Source organism: Tachysurus vachellii, chromosome 13, assembly GCF_030014155.1.
Source record: "Tachysurus vachellii isolate PV-2020 chromosome 13, HZAU_Pvac_v1, whole genome shotgun sequence".
NCBI classification, from domain to species: Eukaryota; Metazoa; Chordata; class Actinopteri; order Siluriformes; family Bagridae; genus Tachysurus; species Tachysurus vachellii.
Window position 1 is genome coordinate 12,546,783 of NC_083472.1, and position 26,250 is coordinate 12,573,032.

Genomic DNA, 26,250 nt, shown 5'->3' on the forward strand with positions numbered 1-26,250 from the left:
GAGAGAGAGAAATGGGGAAGGGAGGAAAACACAGGGAAAATTCAGTACAATGCATACATCTTTAACAGAAAGCAATTTACTTGTTGCATATGGCCTCAAAGTGCTATTAAAAAGAGATCAAATTTATAGAAAACATGAGCACTAAAAAAAGCACAAAAAAACCCTCCTCACCAGAAAGGGCTTCAATGGGTTGAACAGGACGGAGGGTGTTCCCAGGGGCCGACTTGTCATCGAAGGCCACTCTGGGCCCATCAGGTCCCACACCACAATCTATTAGACCCTGATTACAGGAATCGGGCCGGACTTTAGTGTGAACTCCCAGATCAATGAACTCTTCAAAGCTCCAGGAGCCTTCTTTCCCATTCACCCCATTCTTACAGTCCTCGTTCACAAACTCTGAGCCCTCCATCAGATGTGTCTGTGGGTGAGAATTACTAGAGGAGACAGAATTAAATCTTTAACTGATGAACCAGGTAACAAAATTAAAAAAAAAAAAAAAAAAAAGTTTAAAGCTACAGTTCTGTGTCTCTGTTCACACCAGGTCATGTGTAGAGATTAGATTAAGACAGAGATTAATGCAAACTAAATATGATTACTCAAACCATATAAGCAGACTTCAGTATTCAGGCGAAGTAAAATTGAGGAATTATGCGGAACACCGTCAATGTTTTACAATCTAATGAAGCTGGATTTAACATGCAAACGAGGACCAGTGTGCTGTTGTGGCATAACATATAACATAATGCCTAGCTGAAACAAAAGCATCCTATGTTTTAAAGTTACAAAGGGATGCAAGTGCTTCAGTAAACAAGTAAGTGCACGGATGAAAGTATTTGAAAAACCGCAAAACTGTGCATGTTGTCAGTACTTAAAGCTCAGGTTAACTTTAACACACCCTCATCTGACATCCTGTGTGCTGATCTGCACTCCCTAACCAGCCTCCTTTTTTGGGGTGAAGTTGAAGTTGTCCAAGATGAACCAGAAAATGTAGAGGAGGCCATTTGCTTTAGGAGCCATTTTAAATGATACAAATACATAATCTCAACACAATTTTAAATGACCCCCACATCTATGCATTGCTTGCACCAACAACAAAGTGTTTCCAGTAAGAGACAGCACATAAACCCGTTATACATAAAATCATTTTCAGATGACAAAACCCAAGAAATACAAAGCTGGTGGTGAAGTGTCCGGTGTCAGGTTTCTAAGCAATGCAGCAATCAGGCATTAAAGCGACCAACTTGAGACACACAATTAGTGTAAACGCACGTTATTAAAGAGACACTTAAAATGACCAGGTGTAAAAAGGGTCCAAAATAAAAGGTAATGTTCAAGTTGTAAAACTACGTATGATAGTATCCCTCATGTGAGGGACGGAGAAGGTAAAATAAAACTTTCTGTACCTGACGGCTGTGGGCTGTGCTGCACTGAGATCGTTGTTGTTTACTTTGTCATTCACTATGCAGTGTTCTTTCATGTTGTTAAGTGGCTCTGATTCCAGATGACCTTCTTCTAAAGTCATGCCTTTCTCCTGGACAACAGACTGGTCAATGACCATGTTTTGCATGGAAGGCACAGATTGGTCCTCTGAAATCAGGAAGATCAGGAACGTGGGCATAATAACCAGTAGTGCAAAGTCCTGTAATTCCACCTAAGATGCAGATTAAGCGTATAAACACTTACCCTTTTCACAGTTTAGCTGGTCATCGTCACCGTCACCGTTCTCGTCTAGAATGCCTCCCTCATCGTTACCCTGCAGGAAAGAATCACCAACAAATTGAAAGCCCTGCTTTATCACTTTATAACCTACAACAGCCCTTAATCTTAGCAATGTACAACTAGAAAAAAAAAAAAAAACTTGCCTTATCATCATTTTGGTCCATTTTTCTGGTTCTCTTCATAATTTCCTCAATTCTCTGCAAAGATAAACAAAAACAAAAAAAACAAAAAAAAAAAACCACACATGTACTTGGAATCCTTTACAAACAAGCTGCAAACAAATCTCAGATCCAGTACATAGACTGCATGTTTACTCTGATGGGTACAGTATGTATTTGATATAAATACTGTTATTATACAACCGATAACGCAGCAACATTGATGCAGAAGGATGTTTCCAGTGAACTTATTCACTGGAAACATCCTTCTGCATCAATGCTGCTAGTATCGTTGCTTTTACATCACTTCATAGTATGTTCACCTGCTAGCTCTATCATTAGCTACTGTTTTCATTCTGGATCATTGCTGACACTCAGGCTTCCAACCTGATATTTCCTCAATTGAAGGACAAAAAAAAAGGAGGAAATCCCTGAAGGCAGAAAACATTTAATAGTTTTGGTTCTAGTGCTATATATTACAAATGATTTCTGCTAAATGAGGAGTCCCTCAGTAATGTTGGCCCTTATCAAATGGTCATTTCTCAACTGCGTTTCTGTTTGATGTCAGTTTTCAACATGTTAAACCAGTCACATGTGCTGAAGCCCTGAGATGAAACACTATAGTCCCATGTACAAAGACAAACTTTGTTTAAAACTAGAAGATGATCAGTGACAGCTTTGCAGCTACAGTCATGTGTCAGGTAACGTTTTTGGGCTGATACGGATGCTCGTATAGTTTTGAGCAATAATAGATGAGAAATTTGTGTATTATAGTGACCGTATAGCAACTATAATCACCTTAACAGTGAAATGTGTGAAGTGAGAGCAGGTTTTAATTAAGTAGAATGATGGTGTTTCACCTTCTTCCTCTCCATGCGCTCTTGCTGGTTTTGCTGCATGATGCGCTCTCTCTCCTGTCGTTGCTTCTCTGCCTCCTCCAGAGCCTTTGCTTCTGCCTCCTCTCGCTGTAATCGGACACAAGATCAATTACTCAGCGATTATTCCCATCAGTCACAGCTTTCTGAAGGATGAGTATGATGTATAATTTAGTTTGCCTCTTTCTGTAACTCGGCTCGTTTCTGTTGCTCCTCCAGCTCCAGTCTCTTTCTCTCCTCTTCTGCTTTACGAGCGTTCTCCTCCTCTTCCTTCTTTTTCTCCTCTGCTTGAACCTTCTCCTCCTCCAGACGCCTCACTCTCTCCTCCTCAGCCAGACGCTTTTCCTCCTCTTTTCTCACCCTACAGTGCCGGAAAACTATTTAGCTCTTCAGTACACAAGCTATCATTCTCACATAATGGTGCAAACTCAAAGTGATTCTGTTTACACTATATATTAAAAAATGTGAGTAAATAATAAAAAGAAAAAGGAAACATGCGCTCACTTCTCCTCTTCCTCTCTCTGTAATCTGAGCTGTTCATCTTTCTCCTTCTGCTCACGAACCAGCCGCCGGTTCTCTGCCAGGATCTTAGCAGCTTCGGCAGCAGAGTTAGTGCTGGCTGTGGTTTTCAGACTAGGATCTGGAAGAGTCACGCAGACAATCAGTTCATTTACCAAACAACCAAATACACCATGAAGGTGTTTGGCCAGATAAAGCTTTATAACATTTTATAAGACAGGCATGCAAAATAAAGCAGCCTGAAGTGAAACAGCAGCTTTCAGCAATACAGACTAATGAGTCCAGAAGAGGGCGCAGCAAGGCAGTGAAACTGGGTGCTGACGATACAGGAAAGTAAACAGATTTATGAGAAGATGCAGCTAAATTAAATATTTATGTAAAAGCTAATTAGAGGTCTATGGGTAATTGTACCCAACATGCCCAAAATCTAAATGACATATCAGGCTTTAAAAAGCACTCTTTATCCAGATGTGTTCATCTTTATCCAAAGAGATGTGTTCATATAAACATTTATTTGACCATATATTAACTTTAGAAGAATAACAAGGTCACAACAGAACTTCAGTGTTAGTATTTTAGCTTTTCAGTTAAATGCAGATTATTTATTCATTTATTTATTTTATTTTATTTTTAAAATCATGCTCAGCCTTTATGCAGAATTACTTATTACATGAATGCTGAAAACAGAGCCACTGTAAGTCTGGAGAGTTTTGATTATATCTGGAGAAGTCATTTTCTATACGCAGGATTGTCAGACAGAACCAGGGCATAATATTGTGTGTGCCGTGTATCGTGTGCGTGAGGCTAATTTATTAAGAGATTAAGATCAATCATTAAAACCCTATCTATGAACACAGACTATACAACTGTTTGAACTATACAATATTTAAAAGAAAGATCTACTTTTAGAAACTGATTTTACTGTAAACAAACAATGCTGCTTCCTTTTGCATGTTTCTTCTATAAACACACCCTAAGCTCTGTGGAGGACATTTTTATTTCTCTACTTGTTAGCTGGCTTGTGGTAAACCAGGTCTGTCCACTTTGTCTCTTATTACAGTATATGGACTGTTATTATACTACAGGACTATTATATTATTGTTATTATAGCTGAAGATATAATAACCTCACCATCATCGTATCCAAACCCAATGTTACTCCTTTACAGTTTGTTCGCAGGTCAGTAATTCCAGTCCTGCAGACTCTCACAACTCACATGACTCAGCACATAAAGTGCTTGTTATTTTTCTAGCTAGTTAAAGCAGAATCTTCAGCTGTGGTTTGGTTAGCACTGATTAAAGTACGTGAATGTGACCAGGTAGTTCTCACCATCTTTGGGTTTGGTGCTGGATGCTGGGCTGGTAGTGCTCGTATCTTGAAGTTGCGATGTTTGAGCAGTCATTGGAGATGCGTCTTTGGGCTTGGACTCTCTCTTCCTCAGGATAGGAGGGCCAGTTGGAGTGAGGGCAGGTTTCTGGATAGGGGGAGGTTTGGAAGTGGGCTGAGGGGATGGAGGCCTCTGCTTCACTCCACTAGGGGAAGGTGGACGATAACGAGGGCTTTGCCTGGAAGAGATAAACACAATCAAAATCTGTCAAGATAATCTGAAGGAAAAGAGACATAGAGTCTCCTCAGTCACCTTTATCTAAGTCTCTTACTTGGCTGCTCCAGGTGATGGTGCTCTCCTGGGACCACTGACAGGGCTTGGTGAGGGAGAGCGATGGCGGCTAGGAACAGTGGTAGGGGAAGGAGGACGTTTTGCTGCAGGTGAAGTGAAGGACTTGTCCTTTTCAGCTTTCTACAAGCACAGACATATACATGTATCCAAAACGTGTAATTTTCTCACCCAAAACTACTATTCTACATGTATTTGTCTGATATATGTAGACTTTCATGAGATAGAAAAAAGTGATAGAAGCAAAAGTGTCAAATCTAACACTTTACACTAAATGTCAGCCACGAGAACATTATTATTATGTCATTTTAAAACAAGATATCAATATTATATAATAAGATTTCATATTATTTAAGAATCACTTAAAAATCCCCCATCCAATATTACATTTCTGTGATTACCAGAGTACCTGACTGCAGAGCTGGAAATCCTCCTCTACTCTCTGAGAGTCTGTATGGTAAATGCGTAAACAAGCCTAAGTGTATGTATGTTTTTAATGTGTTTTAACTAGGAAGTGCATTTATCTGATAATGATGTACTGATATGTACATGAACCAGACTGAATTCAACAATTCTTACATCTGATTCATCTGATGCACTGATGCCATGGACACGTGATGCTGACTGACAACCTGGATGTTGCACGTGAACACATGACAGAACTTGTCTTAAAGCACCCACCAACACACTTCTATTTTTTTATACAAGTCCTATGACTAAATGACATATACAGAAGATACAATACCTTTAATTCTACTGCCCATTAAATTAGGAAATTAACTTTATAGCCCCAAACCAAACCAATCTCAATAAACACTGAGATTAATAATAAAAGATATCACTGAGATTTCTTTCTAGACTAAAGATGAGCAATTCAATGGTTGAACTGATTATTTTGTGGTAGAAACAGATCAACAGCCCAGTTTGTTACTGCAACAGCAGCTGACAATGTCAAGGTGAATGTACCAGGCCTCTGAGCTCCATCTATTTATATTACACAAGTCATGGTTGCCAGAATCAGAGCAAGGTTACTCAAATGGCACTGGGACAAATGCCTAGATAACTAAAATCATGTGATGATTAAAAAAGTAATCAACCAAACAAAAACAAACCAAAAAAGTATTGACAGAAATGTACTATGCCTGCTCCTTAAAACAAAAGTAAAAAAATATTCTTTATGTACTCTTATATCTGTGCCCAGGCTGTGTGTCAAAAATATATTATATTACTGCAAATTAGTGGTTTGGAAGACTGAACTAATAATGCAGCCAATTCCTAGGGCTCTGTAAACCACAATCTCAAACCCAAGACCTTGAAGAATGTTTAACGCAATGTAAATGTGGTCAGAAGGCTCTCTGTTTAGTAAGATACTCACATTTTTTGGTAGTTGGTATCCAATATGGCTAGTATTTAAATGTCAGTTCAATGATTTAGTGACATAATGATAAAATCAGAGAGAAAATAGTTGGCAATGCTTTCATTACCATGGGCCATGCTATAAGAAATAAAATGCACTACATTTAAAAAACAAGACTAAAAAAATGCAAACTTCAGAAGGCCCGATGTGACCTACCCTGCTTTGCATTCAGCAGATGATTCGAGTATTGTGCATTGATGGCATTCTGACTAAAGCTCAGACAATGGCCCAGTGTGTTATTTGTGAGATCTTGTCAGGCAAAGCCAAAGAACATCTCACAGTCACATTTGCAGCAACTGATAATGCTTAATTTGGTTACTGGTTTAACCAAAAAAATTAGTATTTTTGAGAAAACCTAGCTACAGGAAAAAAACAAACACTAAATATAAAGGAAACAGCTCAGAAAGTGACTATCAGTATTCTGTTTCCTCTGCCTGTCAGAGCATGCTTTAGTTTCATCAGATATAGCTTGAGAGAAACAGTTCCTTGATTAGAATCAGAAATAAAGTACAAGCCTACTTTGCAAAGCAAATGAAAATGGATCCTTGCTTGTAAAATGGTTGACCAATGCACTATTTCATGGAAAGTAAGACAGGGAAAGGGTGTGACATCTTTCATCCCTTCATATTATCCTTTGACATATGAGGTAACCTTTGGAAAGTGAGGGATCATTTAATTTTTAACACATACTTAATCTTTTCCCATACAACCACCAAGTAAATGTATCAAAGCATGTAGCTAACCAAGGCTATACGTACTATACATATAACATTGGGAGTAAAGAATGATATTTCATATCAGCTCACCTGAGCCGTGTTCGAGATGGATTCAGAAGAAGCAGAGGTAGTGCTAGGGGTGTTCTTTTGGCGATCAATGCTGCGACTTCGCAGGGGGCCACGGGTGGAAGGCAGCGGTGTGGAGGACACTGATCGAGGACACAGGTGAGACTCTGATAAAGAATGCGGTCAGCCGAGCATGGGACAGGTGGAGCCGGGAATAGGACCACAAGCAGGCCAGTGGGTGAAGCACAAGCAGGAAGTATAAAGAGGAAAGAGAGAAGAGGATGGGATGATAAGAGCACAAAACAGTTTGCTATGTGTTAGATGTATACTGAATGATGGAGGAGATTTCGACACTGATTCAGGAGCAAGCAATGATTGGCTTGGGTGGGGTGAGGCTGGCAGGAGATTTGTGGAATACTGAGAGACACACTTTGACATTACATAGGCACACACAGAGACACAGAGACACACACAGAGAGAGAGAGAGACAGACAGAGGGTGCACTAGCTTTCAGACACAATCACAAGCGATCTGCACACTGGACACCATATGAACCAAAGCAAATCCTCCAGCCTTGAATCGTGAACAGCCCACAAATCACCACAACACACACAAGTATACACGAGTAATTTAAAAATTCATTTAGCTCAAAAATAAGTCTTGAATACTAATAGGCCTGTTACACAGTATCATTCTGAATAGGTCTGTCACGATTAACACTATAAAACTGTTCTGGACACAAGCGATGAAATCACCTATGAATGAAAGAGTACCAGTAAAAATGTTGCATGTGAGGCCTTATCATTCCAAATTGTAGCCAGTCCCACAGATAAACCTTTATGTATATGTACACACTACACACACACAAAACACACACAAACACGTATACACTCACTGAGCGCTGAGGAAAGCTACAGTGGTCCTGGGTAACAGCAACAATCATGCCATGGTCAAAATCACTGAGGTCACTTTTTTGCATGTTTTTTTTGCATTGCACTGCTGCCATATGATTGGCAGATTAGATAATTACATAAAGGAGTAGATGTTCAAGTGCTCATTGAGTGTACATACAGAGAGACCAATGTATGCATGTATAGTGGATATAAAAACGTCTAAACTCTACTGTTAAAATTGCATTTTTTGTGTGATGTACAAATAAAAAAAAAAAAAAAAAAAAGATAAATCATGCCTTCAGCGGTCAGATAAAACCAAGAAGATCCTATAGAAACAGAACATCTTTATTTGTTGTTAATCATTGACATTGGTTCATTCTGAACACATTGAGGGTGAAAAAAGTTCTGACCTGATTTATCTTGGATTTATATTTTACATCACAAAAACCTTTTTATATCCACTGTATGCATGTTTGCTTTAGTCACCGATGTGGGTCTGGTGGTAGTTTGTACAGCCAACACGCTGCAGCATTAATTGATAACTGATCCATAAGTTTCTGCTGAGTCACTTTACGCTTGTGTTTATTTCAAGGGACAGTGATACCGCCTTCAAATCCTACTTATGTAATACAATTAGCAGGGGAAGAGCTGACCCAGGCATTCTACCAGCAATTTAGTCCTTATCAAAGTAACTGTAAAAATAAAAAATAAAGAGAAAAACAAAGAAAAAAAGATGAGAAACCGTAAATTGTAGGCTGTTTAAAGCTTAGCTGAATTAAAAAAAATTATGAAAGGCCTTTGCATATGAACCATTTGGTTATTTGCATCGAATTGGACATGGATTTGACCATCAGTGTGTATTTAAGCAGGTAAAAACACAGCGATCACTCTTAATCCTGTGGTCTTGGTCCAGTTCAAACTCTAAAACGGCTCAACTGCAGTGAGAAAGTGTTTCGACTCAGAATTGATTTAAATGCTGAAAGTGATCCAGTTGGGCTGTGGGCAATATTTTTGCAGATACTACATGGAACTGTGAGCCACAAATCACAAATTAAGCCACCTAACAGGGCTTCAGAAATGTACGTTGTTTTGAAAATTTGATGAAGAAAAGAGAAGACATTCAAAACAAACACAAAATGTGCTATTTATATATTTACTGAATCGTTTGTTTAGCACTGTGTTCTTTGAACTTAAGTGTTTTTACTCTTTACACAGATTTCACAAAGATACACAAATCAAATGGAAAAAAGTAAAAAAAAATTTTCTTTGCCCTTACAACTCAACTCAAGCTGCACTGATTTACTATTATTAGAGTGTTCAATGATCTGCGTGACTTTCCTGGACACGAGTGCTTAAGTGGAAGTATTCGAGCATGCTTAATCACTGCACATTTTCATGCACCAGACCAACATAGCATAAAACCCCACCAACACTACAGCCATCAGTTTCTACATGAATAGGTCCTGTTCAGTCTCGCTAGATTTTCTCTAGGTTACCTGTCTCATCCGTTCCATTCGCTGAAAGGGCTGCTGCACTCTTGCTCCTAGCTAGAGAGGCCTGGGTAGGGGTGAGGAGACGACTGAGGACACTGCTGTCCATGTAGGCCAACGGGCGCTGGGCTACACACGCACACGCAGCATGGCAACACCCGAAAAAATATTAAAATAAAAAACAGAAAACAAGAGATAGAATGTTGAAGGATAAACACAGTGAGGTTGGGAAGGGTTAGTGACACAGGGATAGCTAAAACCTTAAAAATGAGGAGACACCAACATGATACAAATGATTCATGTGCCCAAGTCACCAGGCTGTGCTGCCCAGAGTCATGTAAGGTTACTGTTGGGACATTAGATGTGTAGGATGACCAAATGGTTCTCATATATAAATATATGGATCCAGCTTTCAGGTGTGAAATCAAGAGCCAGACAAGAGAGAAATGTGATTATCTTTAGGTTAGTTTTCATGATTATGCATCTATAAACCTAACATTTACATTCATCCGTTTGGAAGATGCATTAATCTGATCTTTGTATTCTGAGTTATAAACGATTTAATTCCTTGTCTGGTCTCTTCTGTATAGCTCACTTGGCACCGAATGATAAAACACAATACTGGAGCTTGATAAAATTTGGCAAAGCTGATTCTCTTACAGGAGATACAATGAGCTCTGGCTGTCATGGAGATGTTTTGTGTCCCATGTAGCTGTTAAGCAGGTTGGAATGGCCAGTTTTTTCTCCTTTGGCACAGTGATGGGGAGGCAGAGCTTGGTCTGGTTGAGCGGTTCTAGACTGTACCCTTGTTTTATTAAAGGTCTGCAGGTCATTAGTGAGCAACTGATAGCGTGGCTGTAGGATAAAGACTCTTTAAGAGGATTTAATTGGTACACATACACCCTCCCTGCCTCCCCTCTCGAACACACACACACACACACACACACACACACACACACACACACACACACACACACACACACACACACACACACACACACACACACACACACACACACACACACACACACACACACACACATATTCTGGAAGAGAAAACAATTCAGTGCAGATAAAGCTTCCATTCTTGGTCAACAGCTCAGGGAAAGAAATGACGAGTAGTTATGACCTCAGCATGCAACAACAAACACTGAGAAGCACAAAAGTGCAGCATCCACAGGTCTGCTAAAACAGTATATAACAATTTTATAAACATAAAGAGAAAAGTCAATGTTATTTTCTGGTACACTACGTGACACAGGGGGAAAAGATTTTGAGTGTTAATACTGGCTTCAAACGATCATAAAGAGACTTTCTTTATACTCTGAAAATTGTAACAATGCCATTAACCAAACTTGGGTAGTATAATACTGTGCTGCAACAGTGGGTTATGATGTGGTTAGTATAATAGCATCAAGCTGCAACAGCAGGTTAGTAGTAGGAGGCAGCTCAATACAGCATTCTTTGTTATTTTTTTTGTGCACGCGGATGGAAATTAAACAGCCATAATTAGACAAAGCACCTGATTCACTGGGTGCGAGTTTCTCTGGTTTGCCAGTGGGTGGAGCTCTATTCCCTACACGGGAAAGGGAGGAGCTCCGTTTCTTCAGGACAGGATCTAAAGACAATCATCACCGACAAAGTTAAAGCCTAAAATGGATTGCAGCCTGGTTCTTCTGAGCATGTGAATCTCATTTATTTTAGTTGTAGGCAAACTTTTAAAATGAAGTAAAAAAAAAAAAAAAAAAAAAAAAAAAAACCCCAACAAAACAGGTTTGTAAACATCATTACTATACAAACAGAATACAGCAGGATGCTGAAGTGACATCTATAATTTAATGACCGAAGCCTTTCAAGTACTGTTGTCTATTGTTGCATTGTATTGAGCATCTTTGTACTAAAAAAGTATTTGTGGTTATACTACGCATAGTAAGCCCTGTCAGACAATAATATGACCTTAAAAAAAAAAAAAATAAATACATGCCCCACCTTTAACATGGGTGGACAAATGACAAATAGCTAACCCACCAGGGAAAATAACAGCTCCAGTGTGCATGAACGTCTGGAAGTATATTTGACTAAAGCCGGGCTCACACTGTGATACTGGCCACGATTTGGTCGTCTGAGACCAATTTTGGAAATTCTAAAAGATTTCTAAAATCCTAGGGTAAAATCTGTATTCTTTGAACGTTGGTTTGACACAGTCACTGACAGCCTATTAATGGCCTTTGCGATCAGTTTTTTCCTCTGATTAAGCTCTAGCAGTGTCAGACGATTTGAGACACTTATCTGCAGTGTGACGTCGCCTATGAACAGCATCAAACCAATAACCAATAGGAGCGACAGCGCGACAACTTCAAACCACCTCAGAGAAGATGATGTCGAAAAACAAAAAACATTGTAGATTGTTTTTGTTTGCTGCTACCTGCCATTTTAACGAGAGAAGGCAGGTCTGAACATGTCACGGATTCATGGCGTAAACCCTGGACAAGTCTTCTTGTGTGTGTCAGATTTTTACGCGTCATGACTGTCATACAGTCTGACAACTGAGATCCTGATCATGGGGTGACATGGGGATCATGTTCGTACAGTCTGATGAGCAACAATCGCGAAGGATGATGAAAAATTGCACAGTGTGAGCCCGGATTAAGCTAAAAGGTGCACTGAAATAACAATGTAATAACTTAATTATCAACTAGATAAGTGTATTAATATAGACTAAAGCAGCAGTGTCCAATCTTATCCACAATGGGCCGGTGTGGGTGCAGGTTTTTATTCCAACCAAGCAGAAGCTACACCAGAGTCTTCTGCTTGGTTGGAATGAAAACTTGCACCTACACCGGCCCTTACAGGATAAGCTTGGACACCGCTGGACTAAAGGAAACAATCAAAGTGTGATCACTGTTCTTTGCATTTCATGTATATGATATTATTTGCATGTAAAAGATATTACTTTATGGCGCTTAATTTTCTCTTGAATGATTTCATTGGGAGGTAGCCGGAAGTTTTCTTACTTTAATCAGTGTTTGCACTGATATTCCATACCGACCCGGTGGTGATTAAGATGAGACTAATCGTTACCTGAAGATGCTAAATAATCTGCTAAGCAAAAACGTATTCCCCTCAGCTGAGTACTGTACTATTGTATATACCTCCTGAACTGCATTACAAGCTTAAACATATCATAAATATTAAAGAAAATGTTTTGTTAAAGTCTTCTAAGGAGTAATTTTTTCAGTCAGTTCTAATAGCAAATTAAGACTGAAACAAATTTAGCTCTCCTGGGTGCCCAGAATGCTATCGACAGGTTCACCACTATTTCACAACTTATCACAAATCAATTTATCAGTAAGCCTCACAAGCATCACTGTCAGGCTTTGATCTGAAAAAATAAATAAATAAATAAATTTTTAAACCTATTAACCAGTGTATTTAATACTGCTAGTCCATGTGACCATGTTGTATAAATTAACATGGCTTATTTAGTGGCTGATATTTATTTCTATGCATCTGTGTATGCATATATTTATTAAATGGCAGACCATCTTAACTTTATGCAAATCTCTAGAGAACCTCCTGACTCTAATTTAGCTGCTGCAAAACTGCCTGCAGAAAGGGAAGAGGGGAAAAATCTGCACCTGTCTTTTCCACCTGAGGCTGTTTATGCGCTTCCTTAGAAACCCGAGGGACATTGCTAGGCAACCGGTTCAAAGATGAACTCCTCCGCTTTGCACCTACAACACAAAGAGATCTCACAACCTAGAACAGCGATTTAATAACGGAGCGATTGCTTTACGATGTTTGACGGTAGATCCGAGAGCCTGTATTTGTGCATCCCTTACTGATAGTATTTTACATCCCATGATAGAAAGTGCTTAGTGTTCTTAAGGGAAGGAAATCAACATGAACCCAACGCAAATAGTGCTAGTGGAAAACAAAATCAGCTGAGTCACTACTGAAGGATCCATCTAGAAGAAACAAAGCTGTTGTGAATAAGAGCACTACAATAGATTTTGGTTTCACCGTGACAGAAAGGCTGCACTAATAACAGCATTGATGTCTTAAAAATACTCAATTCATACAAAAACAACCTTACAAGGTAAGATCATCAAGAGGGCAAATGTGAATCAAAAGCTCACACACGTGAGCTTCCATAGTGATTATTTTCCAGTTAGAACACTAAAATATCTTAAACATAATAGATCATTCAAGCTCTGATTTCGATACATGCAAGAATGGCACTTGTGTAGAGTTACCAGGCATGTCTTGTAGCCCCTGAATAAAACTGCAGACATCCTGCACGAAGGAAGAAAGCAGGTAAACACACTGGCGGGGTGTTGGTGAGGTGTGTGAGGAAAATGAGCAAGGGAAAACTTACTTTTGTCAGGAGTGCTGGGGAGGGTGGCGGATGAAGAGGAGAGGCGCTTGCTGATAGCGGAGTCGGCAGACTGTTTGAGGTTTGTAGTAGAGGAAGAACGCTTGTCTATATGACCAACATACAGATAGAGCAGGGTAAAATTAGTGGGGCAGCACAGGATTGTACAGTTGTGAAAGATCTAGATTCTTAAAAAAAAAAAGTTTTAGGTTCAGTACAGGCTACAACACCTTTTAAGACTGACACTAATAAACCACAGAATTTTAGAGATCCTCAGAATAAGATTTCTGTATTCTCACTGACTACGTAATAAACATATTCACGAGTGTGTTAAAAGCCGTAAACTATCTCATAACCAAAAGTGCGGGAGATATAATAGAATCACAAGCTTGCAGAAAGATTTTTGCCGCATGAAAGTTACATGCCAAACCAAAGCATTCCAATTTGGCTGGCAGTTGTCAATGAGAAAGAAAGCAGACAAACTCCAAGACCTTTAAACACAAAGGTTTTTTTTTTAAACTGCATATACTTAATGTGACAATGGACACCCCATATCAGTGAATACAATACAGTCAGGAAAAAAAAAAAAAAGAGTGAGTGAGATACAAGAGAGCACCAGTTGCGAACTTCCTAGTTGTGAATACAAGGCATTAAGAGCGATTCAGTGGTGAATGTATGAGTAAAAAGGAGAGAGGGTACAGAGCCAGTTTGTGCCAAGCTGTGCCACTAGGGGCAAGCAAGCGAGCATTGACCACCTTGTGGTGTGGCGCTTCTGGTAGGCTTGGAGACCGGAGAGGCTGGGGAGATTACTATAGTGACTGGGGAGGAGTTGGGGCCACTGTCGCTCTCACCTGTGGGAGGGGCACGGATAGACACATTGCTCAGGGAGATACAGTACATACACTCTCTCTCCAAAATGGGAGAGTTGGAAAAACACAGCTGAGATCATTAGGGAGTTACCTGTTCTCCAGCAAACACACACACAAGCACACACACACACAGACACACAAATACATACACACACAGCTAGCATTACAGATGTAACTTTGAAACTAATATTGACTTGCTAGTGTTTCATTGCCTGCACTAGCAGTGAAACAGCAGTGCACAGTTTACATAGCAGGTCATCTGATCTTTCAGAGGGAATGAAAATTAACACCCCAAAGCAAAACAGTGGACATACTTTTGCAAATGAACAGATCTAGCTGAGTATTATTTTAGCACATTTGTGTGATGTATGTGATGTGTCTAGAGTCTATAATCTAGTGCATAAGTAAATCCGTTGTGGCTGATAAAAATGTCTTGAGAAAAAGAAAAATGGAAGAGAATAAAGTAAAAATAAATAAATCTTTGCTTTAGTGTTCATACCATTTCTGTTGTCAGAGTCAGACAGACCACTCCATGACCATCTCTTCTGCCTCTGCTCCACTCTGTGACTGCGCTCCATAGTGCGCCGCATCACTGCCGCATAGTGCTCCTACACAGCAAAACATTACAATGTATAAGCATATAACACCAAGGATATCAGATAGAACATGGACCAGGGGCTGTTAGTACATCAAGCAAACCTTGCCATATTTAATTATCAGGGCTGAACCTGCTCACCGTTCTTACACAGGAAATACAGGCAGAGCTAAAAATATGGCAGGCTATTAAATGATCAAACCTTCTGGATTGGTTAATCTACCAGTAGTTGTCATGGTCTGGTGGTACGTGCTATACAGTGGATAAGTACGAAATGTTGTCTTCCAAGCAGCACAATAAGCTCCTAGCTTAAAAATCTGTTAGTACAATAAGAACAGTAAACAAAGGGCATTTGTCTTTAATCTCGCTCCCAGTGTAATGCTAATGCGTAAACCACTGCCATGTAAGTTCAGTCCACATACAAGTTCTATAGTGTATACACATTGTATAAAGTGCTTAGTTTATTAATACAATGGAGCTCTATAATTCCATCTTGACTACAGTGTACAGCACTCTGTTCGTTCCTCGACAGGTCTACGCAGTGCCAGATATTTTTTAATTGTTGCCCCTACACTGCTCACTACATGAGGAATCACCCTACCTCTGATGCCATAGTCCCCAAACACTGGTCAACTTAAATTTAAGTTAAATTAAATCTAAAACAATAAAAAGCATGAAAGTTAGACAAGGAACAAGCATACCTTCTCCTCCTCCTGCTTCTGTTTCCTCTTTTCCTCCACAGCAGCTCTTCTCTGCTCCTCTTTCCTGCGTTGCTCCTCTAGCTTTCTATGTTTCTCCTCCATCTGCTTCTCAACCTGAAGCTTGGCCTTACGTTCCCGCTCTAGAATCTGAGACCCACGTGCCGCTGCATTGATGACACACAATGTGTGCAGTTGTTAATAGGGTGTGTGTGGTTTCTGCAAATTAGAACACACGCTTCCTCTAATGGTTGACTCACCTTGCTGCTTTTCTTGTTCTTCTCTCCTTTCTTTGGCTACTCGGAGTTTGTCATCGATTCTAAGTGCTGCGCCGTCAATGACTACAGGGAATGCAAATATACTCTATATATATGTCCCAGAAGCAGTATACTTCATTCTAATCAACATCACACTTCTTTATGAGAGCTACTGAGCTAATAGCAACAGTGTCAGTGCGATAATCCCAAATCACATGCTCGCCCATATTTTAGATTCGATTAAGAGCTCAGGTAACCTCATGCAACATTTACACGCTGGGCTTGTGGTCCGTCAGCGAAGAGCACTAATGGCATTAGTTGTGACGGATGCGTTTATGTAGCAGCACTGGTACTTACTCCTAATCCTCATAGACTAGGTGATATGACATCATAAAACAATACTTACAATACACAAGTGAAGGACATACTGTATGTATATGAATATATTTATGAATACGGTCAACAATTCGATGAGCGATAATCTTTATAACTCTGTTACAAAACTGTATCTATATTTATATCTATCTATTTTATTTCCCTTCAAAAATATATCTAAATGTTTTTTTTCCCATAAGATGGGTTCCAGGAAATGCACCCAAGTATTTTCAATATCTATTTTCTTCAATATCTAAGATATATAGCTTCCACATGATACAATATGATTCTCAGCGCAACATTTTAATATTTGTCTATACCACTGAATCTGAGTTCTAAGCCCAAAGACTGAATATTTGACAATAGTCCTGAATCTGCTACGATGTGATATGATTTCAATTACACAACAATTTTCATTCCAAATTATATTACTGACAACAATGTGAGTGAAAAGGACAACCGTTCATACACTGACATGAACTTCACAATTTCTTAGTATTTGGCATGTCTCTGTTTTGACAGTTTGCACTCGAGCTGGTTACATTCTGGTGTGAGCAAAGCTTTATGATCCGTTTTACATCAAATCCATCAGAGTGTTGTCTGAACAGGAAATTGTGACCTGCACAAATCATTTAAATGGCTTAAATTAAAAAACCCGACTTATAGTAACAAATCTTCGATTATAAGTATTTAAATATTTTAAGTGTGTGTGTCATGAGGGGGGGTGTTCCTGACACAAACTACTGTCCTTTATTTCTTTGTTGCATGTTTTGTACTGCTCCTATACATAAGCTATATGTAAATAGGCCCAAGAAACTGAAAGACATGGTATATTACTATATTATCTATGTAGTTACCTGGTTTGGTATGGCTCTTTGTAGCACTGTCTGTAACTGGTGCTGGGCTGGTCACGGCCAGGCTCCGCCGCTCTTCGGCCTGTGCCTGCGCAGCTGCAGCTGCGTGAGATAAAAGAAATACAAAATACAGAACAATAAAGAACAGATCCTTGATGAAACGAAAAAAATAAAATAAAAAATAAGTCAAGCATGTCCAAAGAATAAGTACTTTTATGCGAGACAACAAGAGGAATTCTGTGCCCGCGGAATTAACCGCAATAGTGTGAGACTACGGTGTAGTCAAGTCGAGAACTGTGAGGTACTGGGAAGAAAAGTAACAGTGGAGTAGGTGTGTACACAATACATATATAGAGCATGAATAGAAAACAAATGCCTTGCCTTTTGCAAGTTTAAATATGTAGCCTCTGTCATGGGAGAACACTGTAAAGCTTTGTGAGTAGAAGAGGAAAAGAAAGATATAAAGAATCGTGAATGTGTGCCAGGAAGAGAGGTAGCTTTAAACAAGAGAGAGGGATATTTGTTGGCAGAAGCTGTAGCTAGCTATTGTGTTGGTTTCTTCTCACGCAGCTACCAGTTGCCATTTAATATTACTGATCACCAAATACATGTGGTAACATTTTACAAAGTGCAAGAGCTCTTTAGTTGCTTACAATTTTTCAGCAACATTCGGTTTCACGGTAATGAGAAAATCCGATGTTGAAGTCATGCAAAGTAATGCAGGTATCGGACAGAGTTGGGGTGTGTGTGTGTGTGTGTGTGTGTGTGTTTACAGGCTGTCGAGATAAAGCAAGGGATATTTCTTGGGGGTAGCTGAATAGCATTGTGGGTCACGTATGAAACGGATAAACAAAAATAAAAATAGATCAACATGTTGAAATATCTGACACTGCTGATAATTTAATTATTATTTTTAAATAGGACCTAAAAGCAAAACCCAAACATCTGTCCATCTGTCCAATGTAAGCGGATCGACAAACCTCTGGAACATGCGTAGTGGTCTAATTAACCATAATAATGATTTACCACCAAACAGAACAGTACCACTGTATGAGGCACAATAAAAAACCCATCTTCATCACTTTAAGGTAAAATAACTAGTAGAATGTCTCAAACATGCCTAGTTTGTGGCATAAAGTTTCGCGTTTAATGCTGAGTAGCAGACAGAGTTAACACAAAAATATCCAACACAGCAGTAAATTTGAGGGGGAAATGGCTGTACCGGAAGTGCAGCAACAATAAAGCAAAGCGAGGTGATTAGTTGTGGAAACAACCATGAACAAAAGCACATCTAGTGGAATGAGGCTTTAAAATGATTTTGGAGGGATGTGACACAGTAGATGAAAACAGCAGACTGTATTACATTACCCTAAGCAATCAATTCCCCATATAACACCTACAGAACTAGCTGATTTACAAACAAGCTGTCTGGTGAGTATTTGGCCAACTTGCTGTATTACTGACAGATCTAGGCATGAACAATGTATACATAACTGGACAATTAATTCAGAACCACCTCTATACTCCCCAATCCGAATGTCATCATTACTGCCAATGCGCTGTGAAGTTCACCTTATAGTAAATCTGAGGAGAGTAACAGAGCAAGTAAAAAAGCTCAGCTGATACCAATGATGATTTTAAAGAGCTCAAAATGATAAGCTAAATCATCTGCACAGTCTCAACTTGTGAAAAATAATTATAATACATTTGCGCACACACACACACGCACACTATAACCCTACTCAAAACTGTATAGAGCTTCTGAAAAATTGAGATGAACATGCTAATATCCTGAAAACAGTGGCTTCATAATCAAACGAATAATTCTAATATATTTAAGAAGTATGCATCATAAGTATCTACTACTTTAGTTACAGCAGTATCTAATCAAATATTGGCATCACAGTATTTTATCTACATCTATTTATATAAATCTTTTTCCATAAGCTTTCGTACGTTCATTGAGATGAGGCCAACCCTGTGAGGATCCTGCGGCATCTAGAGATGTACCAGTTCCAGTTGGACTCAAAGTATTCAGACATTCTATGAGGAGATGCCAACTACATGTGGTCTTTGAGGACAACAACCTCCTCATCTATATACAATTGTCAGACTGTATATTTATAATCACACTCTCTAGTGTCACCCAAATGAGGTTCCCCCTTTGAGTCTGGTTCCTCTCAAGGTTTCTTCCTTTTCTATCTAAGAGAGTTTTTCCTTTCCACAGTCACCTCAGACTTGATCATTGGGGATAAATACACGTTCAAGTTAGCACAAGCCACACACTTCCATAAATGATGTTCGAGCTTAGTTGCTTTGTTAGATTTTAAAACAGTGTGCAAGCTATCTGGGTGTCCAGACTGAAAAGTACAGAGCAGTTTCGAGAGCACTTCAGACCTAAGAAGCAGCCGAATCTGCTCAGTATGCAAAAGGACACAGAGTCACCTTCTGCCACCGTGGGCTACAAATTATAAAGCATACAAATACACAGCTGCCAAACAATGAGCACTAGCAAATAAAGCAAAGCGATTTTGCTCATCTTACTAAGACAAATATAAAATACTGCACAGCAACAAACCAGAGCATCAAACCAGAGGCAACAAATGAGAAAAATATATTTTAGCCAACGCAACAACGTCAAACAAGTATGATTTAAACAGATACATGTCTGCACTTCAATGATCTAGGTCAGGTGAAGAACACACCATAAAGCACAAATTAGATACTCAAGTTTCATCGTGAATACAGTTACTTTTGGAAAATCAGACAATTATCATTAAACTACTGTAAGAAACTCACATTCATATGAATGACTGCAACGTTTTGACATTTCCAAAAGCTTAAAATGACTTTTTGTCCCAGTGGATACCATGTGACTGACTTATTCTTATTTCACTAACTATTGTTAGTGATGAGTCATTTGTGGTGTCAGTTTCTGATTTTCGACTGATTAAATTATTGCGCGCTATGAAGGTACAATAACTGAAACGTTTACATGATTCGTTCAGACTCTTAGCTGCATAACGAAACAAACACTGTACATTAGACTGTAACAAAAGTAATGCTTTCACTGTTATTCTTCTGTTCGCATGTTGTGCCACATTCAGAGAGCTACATACTGTAGATCGCTAAAGCTCTGGATATGTTTGTGATGCCTGCTTGTATGCACACAAAAAGTGTGATGTACACATGTCTCATGAGAACAGTGTGGAATGTGTCCTTGTGTTGTGAATGATATGTTCAGTGGATTCAGAAGGCTTAGTTTAAGTCAAATCACAAAATAAATGACATTTTATTAAGAAAATCGTACCTAGAAAATCTATAAAATGTATTGTTCGGTACACAAACGTACAAATAAAGAGCCTTACATAACACGGTCATGCCCAGGAGAGAAAAAGCTTTCTGTACGAGCAGTTATTTTGTATGGAATTTCAACACTGTGTCACACCCCACAATTATACCTACATTTTTTTGCTTTTAATATGGTGTAAAGGTGCCACTTAATACTACTACTGCTGCTAGCTAAATTACTCACAAATCTGACTTCAGCCAATTATAAGATTGCCATTACATACTTATAGCAATGAAATTATAGCAATCAAGTTTTGTCTTTTTCTATCATTATTCTTTATTTGAATTCTTTTTTTATTGTTGTTGTTAGCTGGTTAAAAAATACACAAAGGGGAAAAAAAACAAACTAATTTCACACATTTCATGTTACCACACATTAATACCATACTTCATATCTATAAGGGGTCACTTCAAATAATAACTAATATCTAAGATTTATTTCTAATCAGATTTTCATAAAAGAAAAAGTTACCATACACTCAAAGCATCATTGGCTTGTAATTGCTCACCAAATGCTCAGGCAGCCTTTCAATAATCTTCTCACTCAGATGTTTACAGGTTTATATAATTACGGTACAGTTTGTAAGTTCATAGAAATATCCATTTTTAATTTAAAAAAAGGCCTGTGCTATCAGGATTGCCCCTTCTCAGATGGTAGACACATTCACTTCTGGGTTGCTCTGGGGCACATCTGGGGCCAAGGTTTTTTGTTTTTACCCACAAAAGTGTTGCAGATGATTCAAAGCAAAGACCCATTTTGTTACTATGAAGAAAGATTCTTGAGAGAATAATTACCAATTATCATCTATTGGAGGCCATTACATCTTAAAGTAACAACAAACAGACATTGACAAGTAAAATATATAACAACACTGTACTTTTTTATTTAGCAATAAACCAAATTCACTTGGTCAGAGAAAACACTAGGAACAGTCATGCAAAAAACACTGCAGCCTTCTGTATTCCTTTACACTGGGAGGAACACCAGGCAGTGAGAGTCGGCTCATAGCGGTCAGTGGGCTCCTGTTACAACCAGCAGTCAGTCCACGTGCACAAATGTGTGTGTGTGTGTGTGTGTTGCAGCAGCTAGAAAAAGAGGAAGTGCGTATAGCGGATGACAGTAATGCAGGCCTTCACACAGGGTATGGTTGTGATTCCCTCTCTCGCCCTCCCTCTCTTTCATACACTCATAAAAATGATCTCATTGCAGATAAAAACCCAAACAACTTTGACTCAGCATTACACTGCATCTTATTCTTCTGTGCAACCATTAGAGTTATCACACTTTTCTGGAGCTAAGGATTGTTCTCATTGCAAAATAAACTCCAAAGTCTCCTTGGCACACTTTTTTCTGAGCATAATATAACAGAAATATTATACTCATTATGTAAATGCTTACAATAATATTGAGAGTGTTAATTGTCTGCAAATTTGCTGAAACTTTCACTGACAAAACACAATTGACTTGTTTTGCTTGAAATGTATTCAAGTCACCAGCCAAACAGGCTAATAACAATCAATAAATCTTCAGACTCCCTGGCTACACTTCAGGGGCCTGTGAGGGTCCCAGTGCCTTGGTCTGAGTTTTCAGGCCAGCGTACACATCATATAAGCCAGGATGTCCATATAGTAGCTCAGAATAAACAGTTACTACAGTGTATCTACAGTGTTAAAGGGCCTAATCTAGGTCTTTATCAACATAGCAAAAAGCTTTCTATTGGTATTTGAAAAACTGGCAATTCAAATAAGAATGATCTACAATGAATGATCTAGAATTCTACAAACTTAGACTAGGAACAGCCTTTTTTCAATCAAATGATTTTCTTTGACATTTTAGTGTTCCAGTGCAAACTGTTAAAACAGTTATCAGACATATCAGATAAATTGCTCGTCTATATGCAAAATGTTGCAAGAAAATATAGGATTTTAACAGGAAAACCCATAAATGTGTCATTGGACATCACACATCACATGATTCTGCTACAAACCAATAAAACTCTGGCAGGAAAAAACCAAGACGTCAGCATTGTGCAGAAATCTTCCTGTACCTCTATGTGAATGCATGTCAACTTCATAAACAGCTATTCTGGCTATTCTAATAAGGCAAGTAAGGTATTCTCTTAATATTAAATGTATATAAAGAGCTTGCAATATTGTATTAATGCTGAACTTCTCTGCCAATAGTCTGAACAGTTCTCAGTGAATTTATATGGGCGGAATATATGAGCGTAAAATTCATAAAGCTAATTCGAATCTATTTAAATTATTTGACCCCTAAAACTTCCCTCCTAAATGTCAGTGACATATGTGTGAGTGCATGCATGCTGAAACTTTCAATAAAATGATGTAGTATTTGATATAAATACCTTTGTCTTATGGCCAACATTCCCTTATGTTTTCTGTGCAACAGTCTGTGACTACAGTAAGATTTACAGGTAACCTGTCCTTCAAAGCTGGACAAAGACGTAGTCAGAGGTTTTTATACTTTTGAAGCCATTCTGGGACGTATACCTACCCATATTCCTCTCACCGATCCTGAAACACTGCTGACAGTCATATACACCAGTTACTATGAGGTCAGATGATGCCTTGCACCAAGGCTCCTTAGGTCAGCTCCTCTCTTCTGTTAGCTTGTCTGAGAGCAACTCGTAAACCAGGATGGCACAGATGGTACGGTCAACAAACGCACGATGGAGACGGTTCATTTAGACAGATGTCCGCACCCAGAAGTGGTGTCCAGTTTAGCAAGGCACAAGTGGACCTCTCAGTCAATGCTAATTGTGGTTCTGGCTGGTGGAGTGGGCCAGCCCTCTTGGTCAGGACACACTAGCTGACAAAACTGTTTACTGTAGGAATTTCTTCCTCTTTTGCTGATTCTTCCCACATTGATCATGAATTTAGCAATCTGAGACATTTCAACTGAGAAATAGCTTTCTACATTGCTGCATAAAATGACGTCAATTCAATAAAGAGTCAATAAAGATCTTTCACTTGCTGTTTGAACAGCACAAAGTTTGATGACTTCGGTACTACACTGTGCTAAATGGTCTGTTTCTATGTATTCTCATTTCATTGTTGCTTATTTGTTTAGCACTGGCAAAAAAAGCCAGTTTAGCACTGGCTGTTGTAATCCACAGGTAAATACATTTAGATGTGGTCTAATTCTGAAGATGTGTGATACAATACCTTCATGTTCAGGATAGAAAGTGATATTAAACATGCAAATCACTGCAAGTTCTGATGAATTTATGATGCTTAATGCCAGAGGGTTTTCTCTCAGTTCTTCACTCAGTGCTGAAGGGGATATTTTTCATTTCATAACAATGCTGTACAGTGTACAAAACACTGAACCCTGGTCAGTAATACTCAAAACATTAACTGTTTGATTCCACTGTTGAATTATTCTGCAACTTATCATAAAATCATTCATTGTCAGTAACTGCTGGATGGCCCGGCTGTCTAGCCTAGTGGGCATCATGTCCACACACATTCACACTTCCAACAAGTTTTAGGAGCTGGGAGAAAACCCACAAAAACACTGGGAGAACATGCAAAACTCAGACACAGACAGGAAACTGTGATTTTTAGGATCAAACTGGGAACCCAAAAGCTTTCAATTAGCAACCCCAAAACAGAAAAAAGTGTTAAGGAACTTTCTACTAACAAGGAAGAGGTCGTTGTAATTTAATCTAACATATTTTAACATGTTAGGAACCCAGTCTGGATCGTATTACATTTTGATTTCCATGACTTTTAGTATCGAGCATCACAATACTGCACCTGACAATAGTATCTTAGACAAACGGTTGGTATCGTGACAGCCCTAATTTCGACAGCGTTGATTAATTAAATGCTAAAAATGTCAGATTATACAGACACAAGCGTCGCACAAACACAATACCGGTCACAGCAAGATTAATACCACAAATCCATGGTCGCTAACGGCAAATTAGCTCGCCGGTTGCTACAGAGAAGTTAAGCTAGTTAGTTAGTGAACTTAATTTACCTACAATCATAAGCCAACCAGCCCTTAAACAGCAACTAAATGACTATGTTATATGTATTAACTACTAGGAAACGAGCATAAACTATATTTGTTTGAGATATTCACGACAATAATGAGATGTTATTTCGCCCTAAAGCTAATTTAGCTAGTCGGCTAAACCGTCATCAGGTGACAGGAGCATCCTTAGCTACGTGTCCTTGAGAGGCGCCAGAATACAGAGATCTGTGTCAACTAAAGCTATCGATCACGGGACGTTAACATTAATTTTAATCCCTGTAAATAAAACAAACAACCATAAAAAGAGTCTAAAAACCGGACAAAACTACACAGTAAGCTATCTACGTCCATGATGAGTCCCATAGTTAATATATAAACAAACAGTCACGCTAAATAAACACCACGTTTTTAAGCTCGGCTGAACTTTACTGCAGTAACGTTAATTTAACACGTACAACAAGCTTTCTGCAATTTATCTGCACATCTTTAAAGCCGCTAAACTGCAGCCTGTCTGTATGAAAGCTGCTAAATTTCAGCCCCAAATCAATAAAAACTGCCTCAAAACACTACAAACTTGTTACAGAAGCCCTTTTTTTTTTACTACCATTCGGGGAACTGCGTGGAAACTGATATAATTGATGAATCTTACCCATCTGAGCTCGCAATCCTTTCAAAGACGTTGTGCCTTCCGCCATTTTTATCGAAGTTTTCCTTCTCTTTTTTTTCTCCCTCCTACATTCATTTGCTCGCAGCGCGCGTTAGCCGGGCACGCGCACGCACACGCGCGCGCTCACACACACACACAAATGCACACACCACAACAGAGCGTTCCAGCGCCATCTACCGATCATCTGGAACTAAAAGTTAATTAATCATTAATAGTTAATTTGTTAAGAGGAATAACACCCTGATTTATTTTAACATAAGTTCTAAAATGAAATAGCCACTCCTTTAAAGAAAACACTCTGCTTTTGCTAGACTAGTCCATCTTTACAGTCTCTGAACACAGCTTCTCCTGTTCTACTATCTCCTGAGCCTTAACCTACATGGCTACTCATTTATTTTTTAGTTGTGTCTCAGTTACACTGAATAATGTAGTGGCATCCTTGTTACTTATCCCTGAAGTGGGTGTTAATGGAAGTGGTATCATGTCCTGTGGAAGGTCATGTCATAATTCAACTGGTCCTGGACTGTTATGAGAAATTAGTTTAGAATTTTATTCACTTTTAGACTTGGACATTCACTGCTCTATTTGCTTCTTTAATAAATACAAAATTGGAATGTTAAAAAATAAAAATGCTAAAAATGGCAATGAAGGTGCACAAGGATATCCAGATCGTCAGCA

General features: G+C 38.8%; 1 protein-coding gene across 13 annotated transcripts in view; it reads right to left on the reverse strand.

Annotated features, from left to right (window-relative positions):
* The window catches only part of map7d3 (MAP7 domain containing 3), a 28,646-nt gene extending 2,953 nt beyond the window's left edge, over positions 1 to 25,693 (reverse strand). The window contains exons 1-20 of one of the 13 annotated variants that reach the window (XM_060885683.1): positions 25,555 to 25,693; positions 17,555 to 17,653; positions 16,326 to 16,406; positions 16,069 to 16,232; positions 15,272 to 15,380; positions 14,659 to 14,754; positions 13,907 to 14,011; positions 13,167 to 13,262; positions 11,051 to 11,146; positions 9,535 to 9,657; positions 7,170 to 7,288; positions 4,930 to 5,069; positions 4,601 to 4,836; positions 3,257 to 3,392; positions 2,933 to 3,113; positions 2,738 to 2,842; positions 1,863 to 1,916; positions 1,684 to 1,753; positions 1,404 to 1,587; positions 172 to 434 (exon numbers count right to left, since the gene is read on the reverse strand). In XM_060885683.1, the coding sequence (XP_060741666.1) occupies positions 172 to 434; positions 1,404 to 1,587; positions 1,684 to 1,753; positions 1,863 to 1,916; positions 2,738 to 2,842; positions 2,933 to 3,113; positions 3,257 to 3,392; positions 4,601 to 4,836; positions 4,930 to 5,069; positions 7,170 to 7,288; positions 9,535 to 9,657; positions 11,051 to 11,146; positions 13,167 to 13,262; positions 13,907 to 14,011; positions 14,659 to 14,754; positions 15,272 to 15,380; positions 16,069 to 16,232; positions 16,326 to 16,406; positions 17,555 to 17,653; positions 25,555 to 25,600 (2,503 nt within the window). In that variant the 5' untranslated portion in view covers positions 25,601 to 25,693. Of the gene's footprint in view, positions 1 to 171; positions 435 to 1,403; positions 1,588 to 1,683; positions 1,754 to 1,862; positions 1,917 to 2,737; positions 2,843 to 2,932; positions 3,114 to 3,256; positions 3,393 to 4,600; positions 4,837 to 4,929; positions 5,070 to 7,169; positions 7,313 to 9,534; positions 9,658 to 11,050; positions 11,147 to 13,166; positions 13,263 to 13,906; positions 14,012 to 14,658; positions 14,755 to 15,271; positions 15,381 to 16,068; positions 16,233 to 16,325; positions 16,407 to 17,554; positions 17,654 to 25,554 lie in introns of all 13 variants that reach the window. The other 12 variants (XM_060885682.1, XM_060885684.1, XM_060885685.1 and 9 more) reach the window with 12 other exon arrangements.
* Between the last annotated feature and the right edge of the window lie 557 nt (positions 25,694 to 26,250).